This window comes from Myotis daubentonii, chromosome 14, assembly GCF_963259705.1.
Source record: "Myotis daubentonii chromosome 14, mMyoDau2.1, whole genome shotgun sequence".
NCBI lineage: Eukaryota > Metazoa > Chordata > Mammalia > Chiroptera > Vespertilionidae > Myotis > Myotis daubentonii.
This window is the reverse complement of record NC_081853.1, coordinates 47,605,083-47,620,123: the sequence shown is the minus strand read 5'-3', so window position 1 is coordinate 47,620,123 and position 15,041 is coordinate 47,605,083. Positions and strand designations below refer to the sequence as shown.

General features: G+C 36.3%; 1 protein-coding gene across 31 annotated transcripts in view; it reads left to right on the top strand.

Annotated features, from left to right (window-relative positions):
* The window catches only part of CLASP2 (cytoplasmic linker associated protein 2), a 145,736-nt gene that overhangs the window by 13,160 nt on the left and 117,535 nt on the right, over positions 1-15,041 (top strand). For 30 of the 31 annotated variants that reach the window (XM_059664174.1, XM_059664175.1, XM_059664179.1 and 27 more), the window contains exons 6-7: positions 1,327-1,424; positions 7,421-7,491. In XM_059664174.1, the coding sequence (XP_059520157.1) occupies positions 1,327-1,424; positions 7,421-7,491 (169 nt within the window). Of the gene's footprint in view, positions 1-1,326; positions 1,425-7,420; positions 7,492-12,904; positions 13,037-15,041 lie in introns of those variants that run through there. The other variant, XM_059664195.1, reaches the window with a different exon arrangement.

The following is a 15,041-nucleotide window of genomic DNA, read 5'->3' as shown; positions in this document are numbered from 1 at the left end:
ATGTACCTTGGTTGCGGGCACATCCCCAGTACAGGGTGTGCAGGAGGCAGCTGATCGATGTTTCTCTCATCGATGTTTCTAATTCTCTATCCCTCTCCCTTCCTCTCTGTAAAAAATCAATAAAATATATTTTAAAAAATAAAATAAAAGCAATAAAAAGCATGTCTTCAGTTGAGAAAAAAAATTATTAAAAAAAAAAAGAATTTCCTTTTTAAGACTGAATACTATTTCATTGTATGTATATACCATTTTTTAAAATCCATTCATTCATGCATGGATATGTGGGTTATTTCCACTTTTTGGCTATTTTGAATAATGATATTGAGAACATTGGTGTATAAATATCTGTTTGTGCTCAGGCCATATTCTTTTTTGTTGTTGTTAATCCTCACCCGAGAATATTTTTTCCATTGATTTTTAGAGAGAGTGGAAGGGAGGGGGAGAAGAGAAACATCAATGTGAGAGAGACATATCAATTGGTTGCCTCCCACACATGCCCAAAGGGGTCTGGGGATTGAGCCTACAACTGAGCTACATGCCCTTGAATGGAATGGAACCCACAACCCTTCAGTCTGTGGGCCGACACTCTAACCACTAAACTAAACTAGCTAGGATCAGGCCACATTCTTGAAAGGCAGGAAAATGTATTAACTGTGGCAATGATTTGTATTCATTATTGGCATTGCTTATACAATCTTATTACAAAAAGAAGACTTTTTAAAAGCCACTTTAATAACTTTTATTTACATGTTTTTTAGATTTTTGTAAAACGTTTTACAAGGTTTCTCTAGAGCAGCGGTTCTCAACCTGTGGGTCGCCAACCTGTGGGTCACCACCCCTTTGGGGGTCGAACAACCCTTTCACAGGGGTCGCCTAAGACCATCGGAAAACACATATATAATTACATATTGTTTTTGTGATTAATCACTATGCTTTAATTGTGTTCAATTTGTAACAATGAAAATACATCCTGCATATCAGATATTTACATTACAATTCATAACAGTAGCAAAATTACAGTTACGAAGTAGCAACGAAAATAATTTTATGGTTGGGGGTCACCACAACATGAGGGACTGTATTAAAGGGTCGGGGCATTAGGAAGGTTGAGAACCACTGCTCTAGAGGTTTCTTGGCATTCCTCTTTTGCGTGTGTTTTGTTATTGTTGTTGTTGTTGTTAATAACCTGCCAGAATCTCTTAGGAGTTTAGAGATACTAAAACCAACTTGGAGCTTCAAGTTTGTCTTCCTGTGTAATGTTACCTTGATGTGAAGTATTTTATTGTATCTCATATATTTTTTTTAAAGTTCTGAATTCTTTGGCAGGTGAGAGATGCTGCAATATTGGCTGTAGTGGAGATTTATAGACATGTGGGAGAGAAAGTAAGAGTGGATCTTTCTAAGAGAGGAATTCCCCCTGCTAGGTAAGTCTTACTAAATTTTTGCCATTGATTTAAAAAGTTCTAATTTTATGTGTTAAGTTGGATTCAGTTTTTTGAAATGTTTTGAAATTCAAAATATACAAGAGGATATATAGGTTATCACCACTTAAAAAGTTCTTTGCCGTGGCTGACTTGGCTCAGTGGATAGAGCATCAGCTTGCAGACCAAAGGGTCCCGGTTCGATTCCACTCAAGATCACATGCCCGGGGTTGCGGGCTCAATCCCCACTAGGGGGTGTGCAGGAGGCAGCCAGTCAATGATTCTTTCTCATCATTGATGTTTCTCTCTCTCTCTCTCTCCCCTTCTCCCTTCCTCTCTGAAATCAATAACAATATATTTTTTTTAAAAAGTAATCTTTTTGGACACTGTTTCATTATATGCACACATGTTATTTACTTATTTAGAGAGAGAGAAACATTGATTGGTTGCCACAACTCCCCCCCACCCCCCCGCCCTGTATGCTCCCCAGCTGGGGATTGAACTCACAACCCAGGTATGTGCCTGATTGGGAATCTCACCCACAAACTTTTGGTGTATGGGACAAGGTTCCAATGCACTGATCCCACCCAGCCAGGGTGTAGGTAACTATCTTTTGATACCAGGCAGTATGGTCATCATTTGGAAGATGGTTGGAGCAAGGATTTAGTAAAAATAGTAATCCATTCATTAATTATTTTTTGAGTACCTGCTGCTGAAAGGTACTATACAAGATACTGGCTAACAGAAAACTATATAAGAATCAGTCATTACCTTTAAAACCTAGTGAAATAAAAAAGAAGATCCTGAATCAGCAGAGTAGCAGCGATCAGGTTAACAACATTCCTCTTGAGGAGCTTCCAGTGTGTCAGAACTTTTTTTTTCAAAGATACTTTTTTCTATACTACTTCTTAGAGTTTGTATTTTTATTTAAGACATTATTCCAATTAGATTTTCTTTTTGTAATGAAATTTTAGATGTCAAGAGAGGAAGGGAAAGGAAGAGAAAAAGAGAAACATCAGTGAAGAGAGGGAATTATTGATTGGCTGCCTCCTGCACACCCCCTACTGGGGATCGAGCCCACAACCCCGGAATGTGCCCTGAGTAGAATCGAACCCAGGACCCTTCAGTCCGAAGGCCAATGCTCTATCCACTGAGCGAAACCAGCTAGGGCTTACCTTTTTATTATGGAAAATTTCAAACATATTAAACAGAATAGTACAATGAAACTTCATGTACTCCCTGCCCAGTTTCAGCAGTTAACAACTGTGGCCAGTTTTGTATGTTATATCCTTACCTACTTACTTTTGTACTATATTATTTTGAAGTAAATCCAAGTCATCATAACATTTCCTCTGTAATTATCCTATATTAGAGACCCAGTGCATGAAATTCGTGCAAGGGGCTTGGCCCCTGCCGCTGCCACAGCTGCCTCTGCCTCGGCCCCCGCTGCTGCGGCTTCATCTGAAAGGTCATCAGGAAGGACATCCAGTCTAATTAGCATATTACGCTTTTTTTATTATAGATAATAAAAGGGAGAGCTCAGGCAGCGCTAAGGAGCAACGAGCCTGGCTTCTGGCTGAGCGACACTCCCACAGAGGGAGCGCCATTCAGCCACAAGCCAGGCTCATGGCTGGCAAGCTCAGCGGTGGTGGTGGGAGCCTCTCCCGCCTCCACTGCAGGCGGGCAGTAAAGTAAAGAGCGAGGGGTCCCACACTGCGAGAGGGATGTCTGACTGCCGGCTTAGGCGGACATCCCCCAAGGGGTCCCAGACTGTGAGAGGGTGCAGGTGGGGCTGAGGGACCCCCCCTCACCGCCCCCTCCCAGTGCCCGAATCTCATGCACTGGGCCTCTAGTTTAATATATTTCTTAAGGGGGAAAATATTTTTTTCAATTACAACCACAATACTATCTTCAAACCTTAAATTTCTTTATAAATAATTTTGTAAAATCAAATATGCAGTCAAGGTTCAAATTTCCAGTTGTTTTTCAAATGTCATAAGTATCTATGTATTTTTGGTACTTTGTTTGAATCAGTATCCAAATAAAGTCCAACAGTTAGTTGATATGTTTTATGTCTTTTTAAATCTTCATGTAGACCCAGCATTTATTTATTTATTTTTTTGCCTTGTATTTTATTTTATGAATATGTCTAGTAGTTTATCTTATAAAGTTTCCCATATTCTAGGTATTGCTAATTCTTTTCCTGTGGTGCAGTTTAACATGGTCTTCTGTCTTCATATCCTGTAAATTGGTAGTTGGATCTGGAGACTTGACTAGTTTTTTGGCAGGGGGTGTTAAGAGGAGCAAAACTATTTCATAGGTGGTTGTGTGTTTTATTATCATAAATATTACATCTGGCTATCTTTTACTATGTAAGATTTTTTTCAAGGGCTAATTTTTTGGTGATAAGGTTGTCCAATAAATAAGTATTTTGCTTACTTATTCACTAATTTGCTTTCTGCTTGTAGGGCTAACAAGAATTTCATTTGAATATATTCTATATTATTTTAAGTGGATAAAAGAAATCATGTTACCACATATATTTATGTGTGAGAGTATATGTGGGGTGGAGCAAAAGTAGTTTTACTGTCATTCACATGGAAAAGAATACAATAATAAATAATATAAGAATAAACTATGTTTTGGGTACTCACAACTGTAAACCAACTTTTGCCCCACCCTAAATATATATGTATATATGTGTTATATACATATCATATATAATAAATTATGTATTTAAAATTTTTTATTGAAATTATTTTTCTTTTATTTTAAATTTTTATTCAAATATGACATCCATACAGAAAAGTACATAAATCATAAGTATGAAGCTCTGTAAATTATCACAAAGTGAATTCACCTATGTATCCGTCATGCAGGTGAAGAAGTAGAATATTATAACATTCTAGAAGCCTCCCCAGATCCATTTTATTTATTTTATTATTTTTATTATTTTTTAAATATATTTTATTGATTTTTTACAGAGAGGAAGGGAGAGAGATAGAGAGTTAGAAACATTGATGAGAGAGAAACATCGATCAGCTGCCTCCTGCACATCTCCTACTGGGTATGTGCCCGCAACCCAGGTACATGCCCTTGACCGGAATCGAACCTGGGACCTTTCAGTCCGCAGGCCGACACTCTATCCACTGAGCCAAACCGGTTCTGGCCCCAAATCCATTTTAATCCTTCCCTTTTCTCTCCCTCTGAAAAGTAACTACAATTCTGACTTCTATTACCATAGTTCAGTTTTTAAATTTTATATAAATGGAATCATATAGTGTATAGTTTTTTATATCTGGCTTCTTTTGGTTAATATTATGGTTTTGTGGGGGTTTTTTAATGTATTTTTTTATTGATTTCAAAGAGGAAGGGAGAGAGATAGAAACATCAATGATAAAAGAGAATCATTGATTGGCTGCCTCTGCACGCCCCACATGGGGGATCAAGCCCACAGCCAAAGTACATGCCCTTTACCAGAATCGAACCTGGGACCCTTCAGTCCACAGGCCAATGCTCTATCCACTGAGCCAAACCGGCCAGGGCAATAATTATGTTTTTAAGATACATTTGTATTATTGGGTTCAACTACAGTTGTTCATTTTCATTGTCTTATAGTTTTCCATTGTGTGAGTAGGCCATACTTAATTATTCCATACTGTTGATAGACTTTTGAGTTGTTTTTTAATTTGTAGCTTTATGAATAATTCTGTTCAAAGCATTCTTATATGTTTCTTTTGGTGTATGAATATATTCGTTCTCTTGGAATATATCTGAGTGGAATTGCTGGGCCATCTATAATAATAAAAGCGCAATATGCTAATTAGACCAGATGGCCTTCCGGACAAAGCCGCAGCAGATGGTGGCTGGGGCCGGGGCCATGGCCCTTGCATGAATTTCGTGCATCAGGCCTCTAATAGGGTATATTTACCTTTAGTTGATATTGACAGTTTTCCAGGGTGGTTGTACCTATTTATATTCTCACTAGCACTGTTTGCAAGTTGCCATTCTACATTTTCACTGATACTTGTTACTCTTATTAATTTAGGTTTCTGGTTCATATATCCTCATATGGTTGTAATCTGCACTTTTCTGATTACTAATAAAGAAGAGCACCATTTCAAATTTATCAGTTATTTGGGTATGTTCCCGTAGAGTGTGTTTTCCGGTCCCTTGCCCATTTTAAAAAATTGGGTGGTCTGTCATTTTATTTTATTATTTTTTAACATATTTTGTTGATTTCAGAGAAGGGAGAGAGAGATAAAAACATCAAGGATGAGAGAGAATCTTTGATTGACTGCCTCCTGCACGCCCCTTATTGGGGATCAAGCCTGCAACCCTGGCATGTGTCCTGACTGGGAATCAAACCCTGACCTCCTGGTTCATAGGTCGATGCTCAGTCCCTGAACCACGCAGGCCCGGCATGGGTGGTTTGTCATTTTAAAAAATTGATTGGTAGGACTTTTTAAAATACATTCTAGATATAAGCCCATTGTTAGCTATATATATGTTTCAGATATATTCTCCTACCCTGTCACTTGCCATTTTAGTTTCTTGATGTCTCTTGGTGTGAATAGGTCTTAATTTTAATGTAGTTCTCAGTCATTTCCTTTATGATTAAACACGTTTTGTGTCTGGTTTAAAAAAATCTTTGCCTGCTCTGTCGTGAAGACATTCTCTGTGTAATTGTTTTGAAGTTTTATTTATAGTTAGGTTTATTGTACACATGGGATATTTTTTTAATGGTGTGAGATAGAGGTTCAGATACATTTTCCCCCATATGGATATCCACTTGACCCAGTACCACTTATTAAAAACATTTTTCTTCAATGTTCGTTTTGTTATAAATTAAGCGTCCACATATGTGCTTAGGATTTTTGCGTTATGCTCAAAATAAAATTGGCCTACAATATTCCTTTCTTCTTAAGTTATATTTGTAATTTTAGCCTCATAGGGATTTTATCATATGTGGATGGCTTATACTTTAATGTCCTTACTGAAATACACCAGCAACTTATTAATCCTGTTCCTACCTGTGGCTTCTCTCCTAAGTGGCTAGCCACTTGGCAGATGAAGACTCTGAGACCCAGAGTAGTGACAGCTAGTTGGTGAGAACCTGAAGGCTTCCTGACTCTCAGTTCATAGTTCTTTCCTCTGTGTTACGCTTCCGTCAGTCTTCTCTATGATGTTTCTCTAACTAGGTGCTAGAGGATGGGAAGGACTACATAGGTACAAGGCGTGTACAATTGGATTTTTCAACCACGTAGTGTGTTTTCTACTCTTTTAGCACATGACCTCATTATTTATAGGTAGTATTTTGAGTCTTCAAAATACTGGACACATTTCTGATATGAATGAATTTTGCTTTACCCATTTCTTCAGATGATGGTTCCACTAACCATTGCCCTCTTTCATCTAGCATTTATTCGCAAGAATTCAGTTTGGTCAATTCAATATAATAAATTCTGTGTAATATCCTGAATATTGTAATTGTTTGAAAATTAGATTATTTTTTTCATAGTGGTCATATTCTGCTCAGTGGAGCAGTCAGAACACACACAGCATTTATCTGTTAAGTTCCTTGTTTTATATGGGCCCAGTTTGATTTCTCTGGTTTTATGTTTCCTTAACATGGTTCTATGTACTTTTTAAGGGTGTATTGGTGACTGAGTGGATTCATTATAAAGTTGGAACTGAAGTATTTTTGATGGGTTCGAGAAATAATTTTATGATGAAACATGGGAAACTGCTTTGTGTTAAAGTTACCATTTCACAAATATGCCTACAAGTGTGGAGAGTGCTATCTGTATTTGGCTGGTTCTGTCAACTGAAGAGAGATGGGTTTTGTCTTTCTTTTCAGTAAGTGAGTTCATTGTAAAAGAGAGTTGTATAGACCTAACTAAATCCCTGGAATTGTTTTTTTCTCAGGGAGATGGTGAAAGGAATTGTTCCTCATTAAAGTGTATGTAAAACAAACAAAATGTATTCTTTATTCCCAGATTAGAAATGATATTTGCCAAATTTGATGAAGTGCAAAATTCAGGCGGTATGATTTTGAGTGTCTGCAAAGGTAAGAATAATTAAATTATTCTGGTTCTTAAACATTTCTAAGATTATTAACAAACTTTTAGACACTAAAATATGTTTTCAAGTCAACTGTTACATCAGATTTGATTTTGTGATTTAAAACAGGATATAATAATAAAGTCTTTATATCCTGCTGGCCATTTGCACTTACTTAGAATAAGTGAAAATTAATAATGGGTGTACTCATTTGTGCAAAATGATCCTGTTCTTTTGCCTATGTTTTGTATCTTCTGGGTTGAAGATATGGTGACCTTCTTGTCCTCTACGTTTCATGCATGGAATGTGTTTTTTATTCCCATAGTAACCGTTTTACTTTGTTGTTTTTAGTAGAAATTGTGGGGTTGATGGGCTCTATTACACCTATGTGTAGACTACCAGTGATGACACTGGTGAAGAAACACAGACGTAGGAACTTTACCAACATAATTATCTTTGGCTTCTGAATAAGAAGTTTAAGTTAGTATGTGGCGTTTATTTGATTTTGTAGTTGCTGTACTTTTTGTAAGGATACTAAGTTGTATTTGGTTTCATTGGGTACCATTTACCTAGACTTCAGTCTTTAATTATTAATTAGCCCTATGTAAAAAATATATTCTATTTCAAAAGATAGTATAGATGGTTTTTCACCTAGGGAATTAAGTTCCTATTAAAGAGAGTGTGATTAACTTAGTACTATGTAAATGATGCTGGTGAAATAATTTGGTATATAAGTTGTATAGTTAAATAATAGGAAAACTAGTTTCTGAAATAATTTAGTGGGGTTTTTTCCCCTCTGGATTAAACCAAGATTGAACCTTGTTTTGTTGCAGGAAAGCAGGTGGAGTGAGAAATTAGTGTTAAAAAGATTGTGTCTACCCTAATCTAAACTTAGTTCTAGAAGCATAAATTGACTTCAGTACTACTGGTACTTCCCCTGACGGCCAGCTGTTTATCACTCCTCTGAATAGAAGGTGTTTTAAGTGCCTTGTCCTTATTTTCTCAGCAGTTACCTCTGCCCATTTCCATAGAAACCAGAAACAGCAGGAAGATGAAGAGTTGTTAAAATTCCTTAAATTAAGAGTTGTGTTTTCATACCATTTACAGTGCATTCTCACTTGTGTATTCCAAACTTTGTAGTTACAACTCTAAGAAAAAGAGTGTAATGGATATTATAACCTTAAAATATTTATTATTTGGTATGGTTTATTTTGAAAGTACTTTAATTGTGTTTTGTGAGTTTATTTCTGTTACTATCAAAATAGAAGATTATTTTATCCCCTATTCTTTAAGTCTCATTTCTTTTCTCTTGTTTATCTCTCCATAAACAAGGAGGCTTGGGGTATCTGCCACTTATTTCTCTTAGGGGAGCCTTCAGAGATATTTTTGTATTGGGGGTTATGCTCTGAATATTGTAAATATGGTCAAATGTGAATGTTAAAATCTGTTATACATATACAGTATATTGGGGTATAGAAATTGGTCATGATGTTTTGTTTTGTTTTAAAAAACATTTTTTATTGATTTCAGAGAGGAGGGAGAGGGAGAGAAACATCAATGATGAGAGAAAACTATTGATGGGCTGCCTCTTGCACATTCCCCACTGGGGATTGTGCGTGCAACCTGGGCATGTGCCCCAACTGGAAATTGAACTGTGACCTCCAGGTTCATAGGTCAACGCTCAATCCCTGAGCCACACCAGCCAAGCAGCCATGATGTTTTTGATGAAAATATTATGCTGTCATTGAAAAATACTTTAATGGATTTGTTAATAAGGGTGGAGACTAGTAGAGGGAAGCCTGTTTATCATGTTGACTACCCTCAACCCCCTCCTCTCCCTTGTCATTATTTTCTCTCAGTGACCTAATTTAGCCCAAAGGCTTTGGTAACTATTTTCTGATGATTCTTAAATGTGTAGTTCTAGCCCTCATTCAGTCTATCCCTTATGCTCTAGATTTGGTAGCCTGTGGCATCTGTGACATTTCCATTTGGATGCCTAATGAGCATCCCAGACTTAGCATGTCCAAAATTGAAACCCTGTTGTCTCTTCCTGTTCTTCCCTGCTTTACCCATTTCAGTCAGTGGTACCACTATTAGCTTAGGCTAGAAATCTGGATTAACTCCTAATTAGTCCTTTACTAATTAGTCCTTTACTAATTAGTCTAACTTAATTGGTCATTTCTTCCTCTGAAATATTGATATATCCCAAATTTTTTTTTTCATCTCCACTGCTAAAACCCCACTCTGAATCTCCTTCAGTTTTTACGTAGATTATTATATGTTACAGTAGATAGTTTTTACCTAGATTATTACATGTTACAGTTCCATGTTTGCCCTCTGGAATTCTTTTTTTTTTACCCAGAAGTGAGAATGATCTTAAAATTAGATCATGTCACAGCAGTGCAGAAGACAGTTAAAGATGCTACCTCAGCAAGCCTACATTCTAGTAAGGGAGAAGAGATCATAAACAAGGAACACATGGGAATCCAGAGTGCATACAGTTGGTGATGGACGAAATACAATTACCCTTTGTTTAATGAAATTAATTTAAATTAATTTAATTATTCCTAAAATCCTTGCTGCCAAATCAAAAGCCATTAAATGAAAAAATTATTTCCACTAATAGTATATTTCATCTCAGTCCAGGATACTTGAATAATTGTCACAGGTAGACAAATGTATCAAACACTGAAAACAAATTTTTATAAGTAACAAATTAAATGCAAAAAATAGTTTGTACCCAAAGAATGTAATGAAGATTTATTCAACTCCTTTTTTATTTCTGCACAATTTTCCCCCACAACATTTTTAGCCCTTTATTGGCTCATTGTTATTGTGCACTCAAACTAAAACTGTAAACTAAAAGTAATAGAACAGGCCATGACCCATGTGGCTCAGTTGGTTGGGTGTCATCTCGTGCCCTGAAAGGTTGCTGGTTTGATTCCTACTCAGGGCACATACTCAGGTTGTGGGCTCCATCTCCAGTAGGGGGCATGCAGGAGGCAGCCAATTGATATTTCCTTCTCACATTGATGTATCTCTCTCTCTCTCTCTCTCTCTCTCTTAAAAAAACAACATCAATTAAAAAGTCTTAAACAAAACAGTAATAGAACAAGAAACTATTTTAGGTCAAAATAAAGGCTCAACATGAAAACTTATAAAAATAACTAGAGGCCCGGTGCATGAAATTCCGGCACAGGTAGGGTCCCTAGGCCTGGCCGGTGATCAGGGCCGATCAAGGCCTTCCTTTGTTCCGCGCCCCCTTCCCACCCTCCCCCAGGTGGTCAGTGCACATCATAGTGAGTGATTGGTCTCCTGGTTGAACTCCCATGGGGACAATTTGCATATTAGGTTTATTTATATATATATATATATATATATATATATATATATATATATATATATATATATATATAGATTAATGCACATAATGGACTGAAGAGCCATTAAAGATACCACCTTTTCTTTCTCTCACTTTGTGTACATATGCAAAGCAAATTGTTGGGAGTTTACCCAAACATGGCATTTAATTCAGATTTGTTCTATATGATATTCTGTGACTAGAAACTATCATAGTAAGTAAAATTTTTTAGTATGCTTTTGTCTGAAACCATAATAATGAAACATCACACTTCTTATATTGACTTAGAGTGTTTGTGAATGAAAAGTCTTTTTGCTAAATACAGACAAAAACAAAAACCAGAGGATTTGTTGTAAAGGTGGTATGACTTTTTAAGAGTCATTATAGCTAAAAGCTGTCATCTTAAGTCATTAAATAAAGTGAATAGGATATGGAGTTGGTAATTAACTCAGTGATGCCACTTTAGAATAGTGGGGCAGATTTCTCTGAGAGTTGACACATTTGAATTGAGATCTGATAAAGGAGAACAAGCTAATTATGGCATAAATGATAGGAAAAGTGTTTGGGACAGAGAAAATGTGACCATAAAGACCCAGAGGTAGAAAAGGACATAGGGAGGTCAGGGTTGGCTAGAGCCCAGTGAGGCTAGGGATGAGCTGGAAGAACATAAAGTAAATTGTATCATTTAAGATTTGAGTATTTCATTTAGTTTAGAATTAGTGACAAATACACAGCACTTTTTGTCTTGAGTGCAGTGGAATTAGCTTTGCTAGTAAAAGGAAACTGGATTTGAAATTAATCAGATTGTGATTGAAAGGAGGGGACACCAGCCCTGCCTGAAAGAAAAGACTGAAAGTTGCAGGCCACTATGATTATAACAGGCCCTGGTATCGTCATGGAGCTTTCCAGACAGTCTCCTACGCTAATCAAGATGTAAACACCAACAGTGTTGGTGGTTCTGACTGCAAATTTTTTTCTCTTTCACTGTGAAAAAACTGAATAATTCTGATTTGTCTAGTGTATGTGTAGAAACGAATGCAGTCTAGGCATGTAATCATTGTAAAGTATTTCCCAGCTTCTCTGTTTGAAACACTTCCTAGGAAAAGAATTGCTCTAGGAGGCTGGCTATAAAATCATGCATAGAAATTAGGATATCAAATTACCTTGATATTTGGCATATTAGAGGCAATAAGGTAACCTACAGTTTAGCTTTTTTTAATATATATATATATATATATATATATATATATATATATATATATATATATATATATATATATATATATATATTTATAACATACCCTTTGGTGAAAAGCAAAGCACCTCTTATGTTGATTTTTAAAGGTACCGTATCTGTTTGTGACCATGAGCCCCAGGGCTTTCTCTGAGCTTGACAATGTGCTGATGGTTGTGCAGTTTGGATGGAGGGTGCTCCGTGTCCCTGCAGCTGCGCACTGGAGAGCTTCTGTCTCCACCAGAAGCAAGCTTTGTTCTGCGTGGCCCTGCTGTCCACACACAGAACAGCCTTTGATGGGCTGCCTTTGACGTGATTTGTTTACGGCAGCCAGAAATGCTTCCTGCATAATGAGAGCAGTTAATCATGGAAACTGGACTATTCCTGTTGGTGCACTTCTAGCAATCTCCTTTTGTAAATATTAAAAGGATGAAAACCTTTTAAAAAGGCGCAAATCAGTTAATCCATCAGATCATGTGATTGCTACTGATTACATGCATATCTTTAGGGAAGCAGAAAATGATTGCTGAACACATGCCTTGTGTTTTGATGATTGCATTAAAAGTCCCCCCTCCCCCGTGGAATGGCATTTATTGATTCTCAGAGCTTTTCTTACATTACATTTCAGTCAGCCAGCACAAGGAGAAACATCATAACCTGTATCTAACTGCTTGTATGCAGTTAAAGAATAATCTTGATCAAGCACTGCTAGGCTCAGCTAAATTAGATGAGGGTTTTCAACAAGACCCCAGACTTTTATTTTGAAATGGAGTAGCAGCTGTTGGCTATTGCGGTGCAGAGCTGCAGCACAGCCTGGGTCACACAGTGCTCCCGGTGTCTGCAGGCTGCAGGCCGAGCCCAGTGGCGCAGGCACTGAGCTGCATTTATTTGCTGTGCTGTTTGACCTCTTGGTTTGAGAAAGAGCTCCCTGGACCATCTGAATGGCTATGGGAGATGGTGAGTAAGATTTATTTTTCTTCTTTTGCTTGTGTTATACACTTCCTTTTAAAGTGACAATCATTTGCTATGTAAGGAATATATTTCTCCCTAAAGAATGAAGAAGATGTGTGTGTGTGTATACACTCATGTATGATGTATGCACGTGTGTGCTTACTTGTCATTTGGTATCTTTTTCTACTTGATATGTCTGTCTGAGATCTGGCAAATATAAGGGGACAATTTACCTTGTAACCCAAGCAAGCCCTCAGTCTTTGGTGGTAGATACGAAGAAGCGTTATTGGAAGAAACATGGAATATATGCAAAAGCTTTAAAGAGAGAACATGGCCTTTGGAAGAATGACAGATTTTGGCAGGAAGGTTTGGTTAACTAGCTTGACATCTTTCCTGTGGTATTTCACAACAAGTAGAATTCTGTGGTATAAAGTAGTAAAAGAAGCAAAATGGCTTGCCATAGACCCTATTTAATTAATATGCTTGTAATTTGTCATTGTCCCTAGTAAACAATTCTCTAGAAAATATTTACTCTTTTGCAGTTTCTATATAGGATATTAATTTGATTAAAAATTGATTTTGCCAGTGCTTTATTATGATAGCAATCATCTAAAAAATATTTCTAATATGCATTTTAGTTCCCAAAGCATTTTTGTATACTTAGTATACATTAACTCGTCAGGTACAGATAACTCTGTGAAGTATACAGAGTATTTTGGTATTTTCATTTTACAGATTAGAAAACTGAGGCTTGCTGAGATTATAAGTCCCAGGCACAGAACAACTAGAACCAAATCTAGTGCATTTGTATTGTCCTTCATTAACACATAATAATTTAGGTTTTTTTTTCTTTTTTCATTATTAAATCTTTTGTTAAGATATTTAGAGGTATACTTTCTAATTGCATCAAAACAGAGATATGTATGAAGGGAAATTTGAGGTTACTCAAAAATGTTTTGTGCATTTTTTCACTAAGTTGTTAAGGAAGACTGACAGTATTTGGGAGTTTTAATTCTAATAGCTTTAGCCTTCCTTATGACTATGCAATGATTTTCCTCTAAGGCAGCGGTTCTCAATCTGTGGGTCATGACCCCTTTGGGGGTCGAACGACCCTTTCACAGGGGTCACCCTAAGATCATCGGAAAACACATATATAATTACATATTGTTTTTGTGATTAATCACTATGCTTTAATTATGTTCAATTTGTAACATTGAAATTGGGGGTCACCACAACATGAGGAACTGTATTAAAGGGCCGCGGCATTAGGAAGGTTGAGAACCACTGCTCTAAGGCGTTTGTTCCCTTGGAACCATGAGGAATGGGATGCAAACTTACCAAAATGATGATATTAGTAACGGTCACTTAAATTATTATGTACATGTTAATGGAAATATGATAGTAATTTTGTTTTGCATATTGTTATGGTTTATTCCATAAAAAAAGAATCTATGTAACTTTTATATGACCTTATATAAATCAGTAACAATTTAATTTTAACTACTACTTTTTAAGGTAAAAGCCATCAAGTTTTCATATACTTAGGATATTGCCAAGTTGTTTGTGTAAATTGTAATTTACAGGCAACTTTAAATGTTGCCCTTGGTTTGGGCCATATTCAGATTTTATTTCTTAAACATATAGATAGGTTCAATGGCTACCAAGGTACAGTTACTTAGTTTTTCTATTTTCAGATGGTATATAAATGCATTCAGACTGTTTAGGAATGTCTTGATTTTTAAAAAATCAAAGTAATCTCTTATAAAGCTCAGAGGGTAACCTTCTGTTCATTCTTTTCTTCAAAATGGAAATACCTTTATTGTATTTTATGGATAATTAAAGTAATACACCTTTATTAAAAATTAAAAATCTGCACAGTAAACAATATAGAAATACATATATAGAGATTTATAGCTATAACATTTTCATATACTCTGCATATTTAATCTCTCACGTGTAATGCACATACTGTTATCATGTGAACATATATATAACAATTGAATTGCACTAT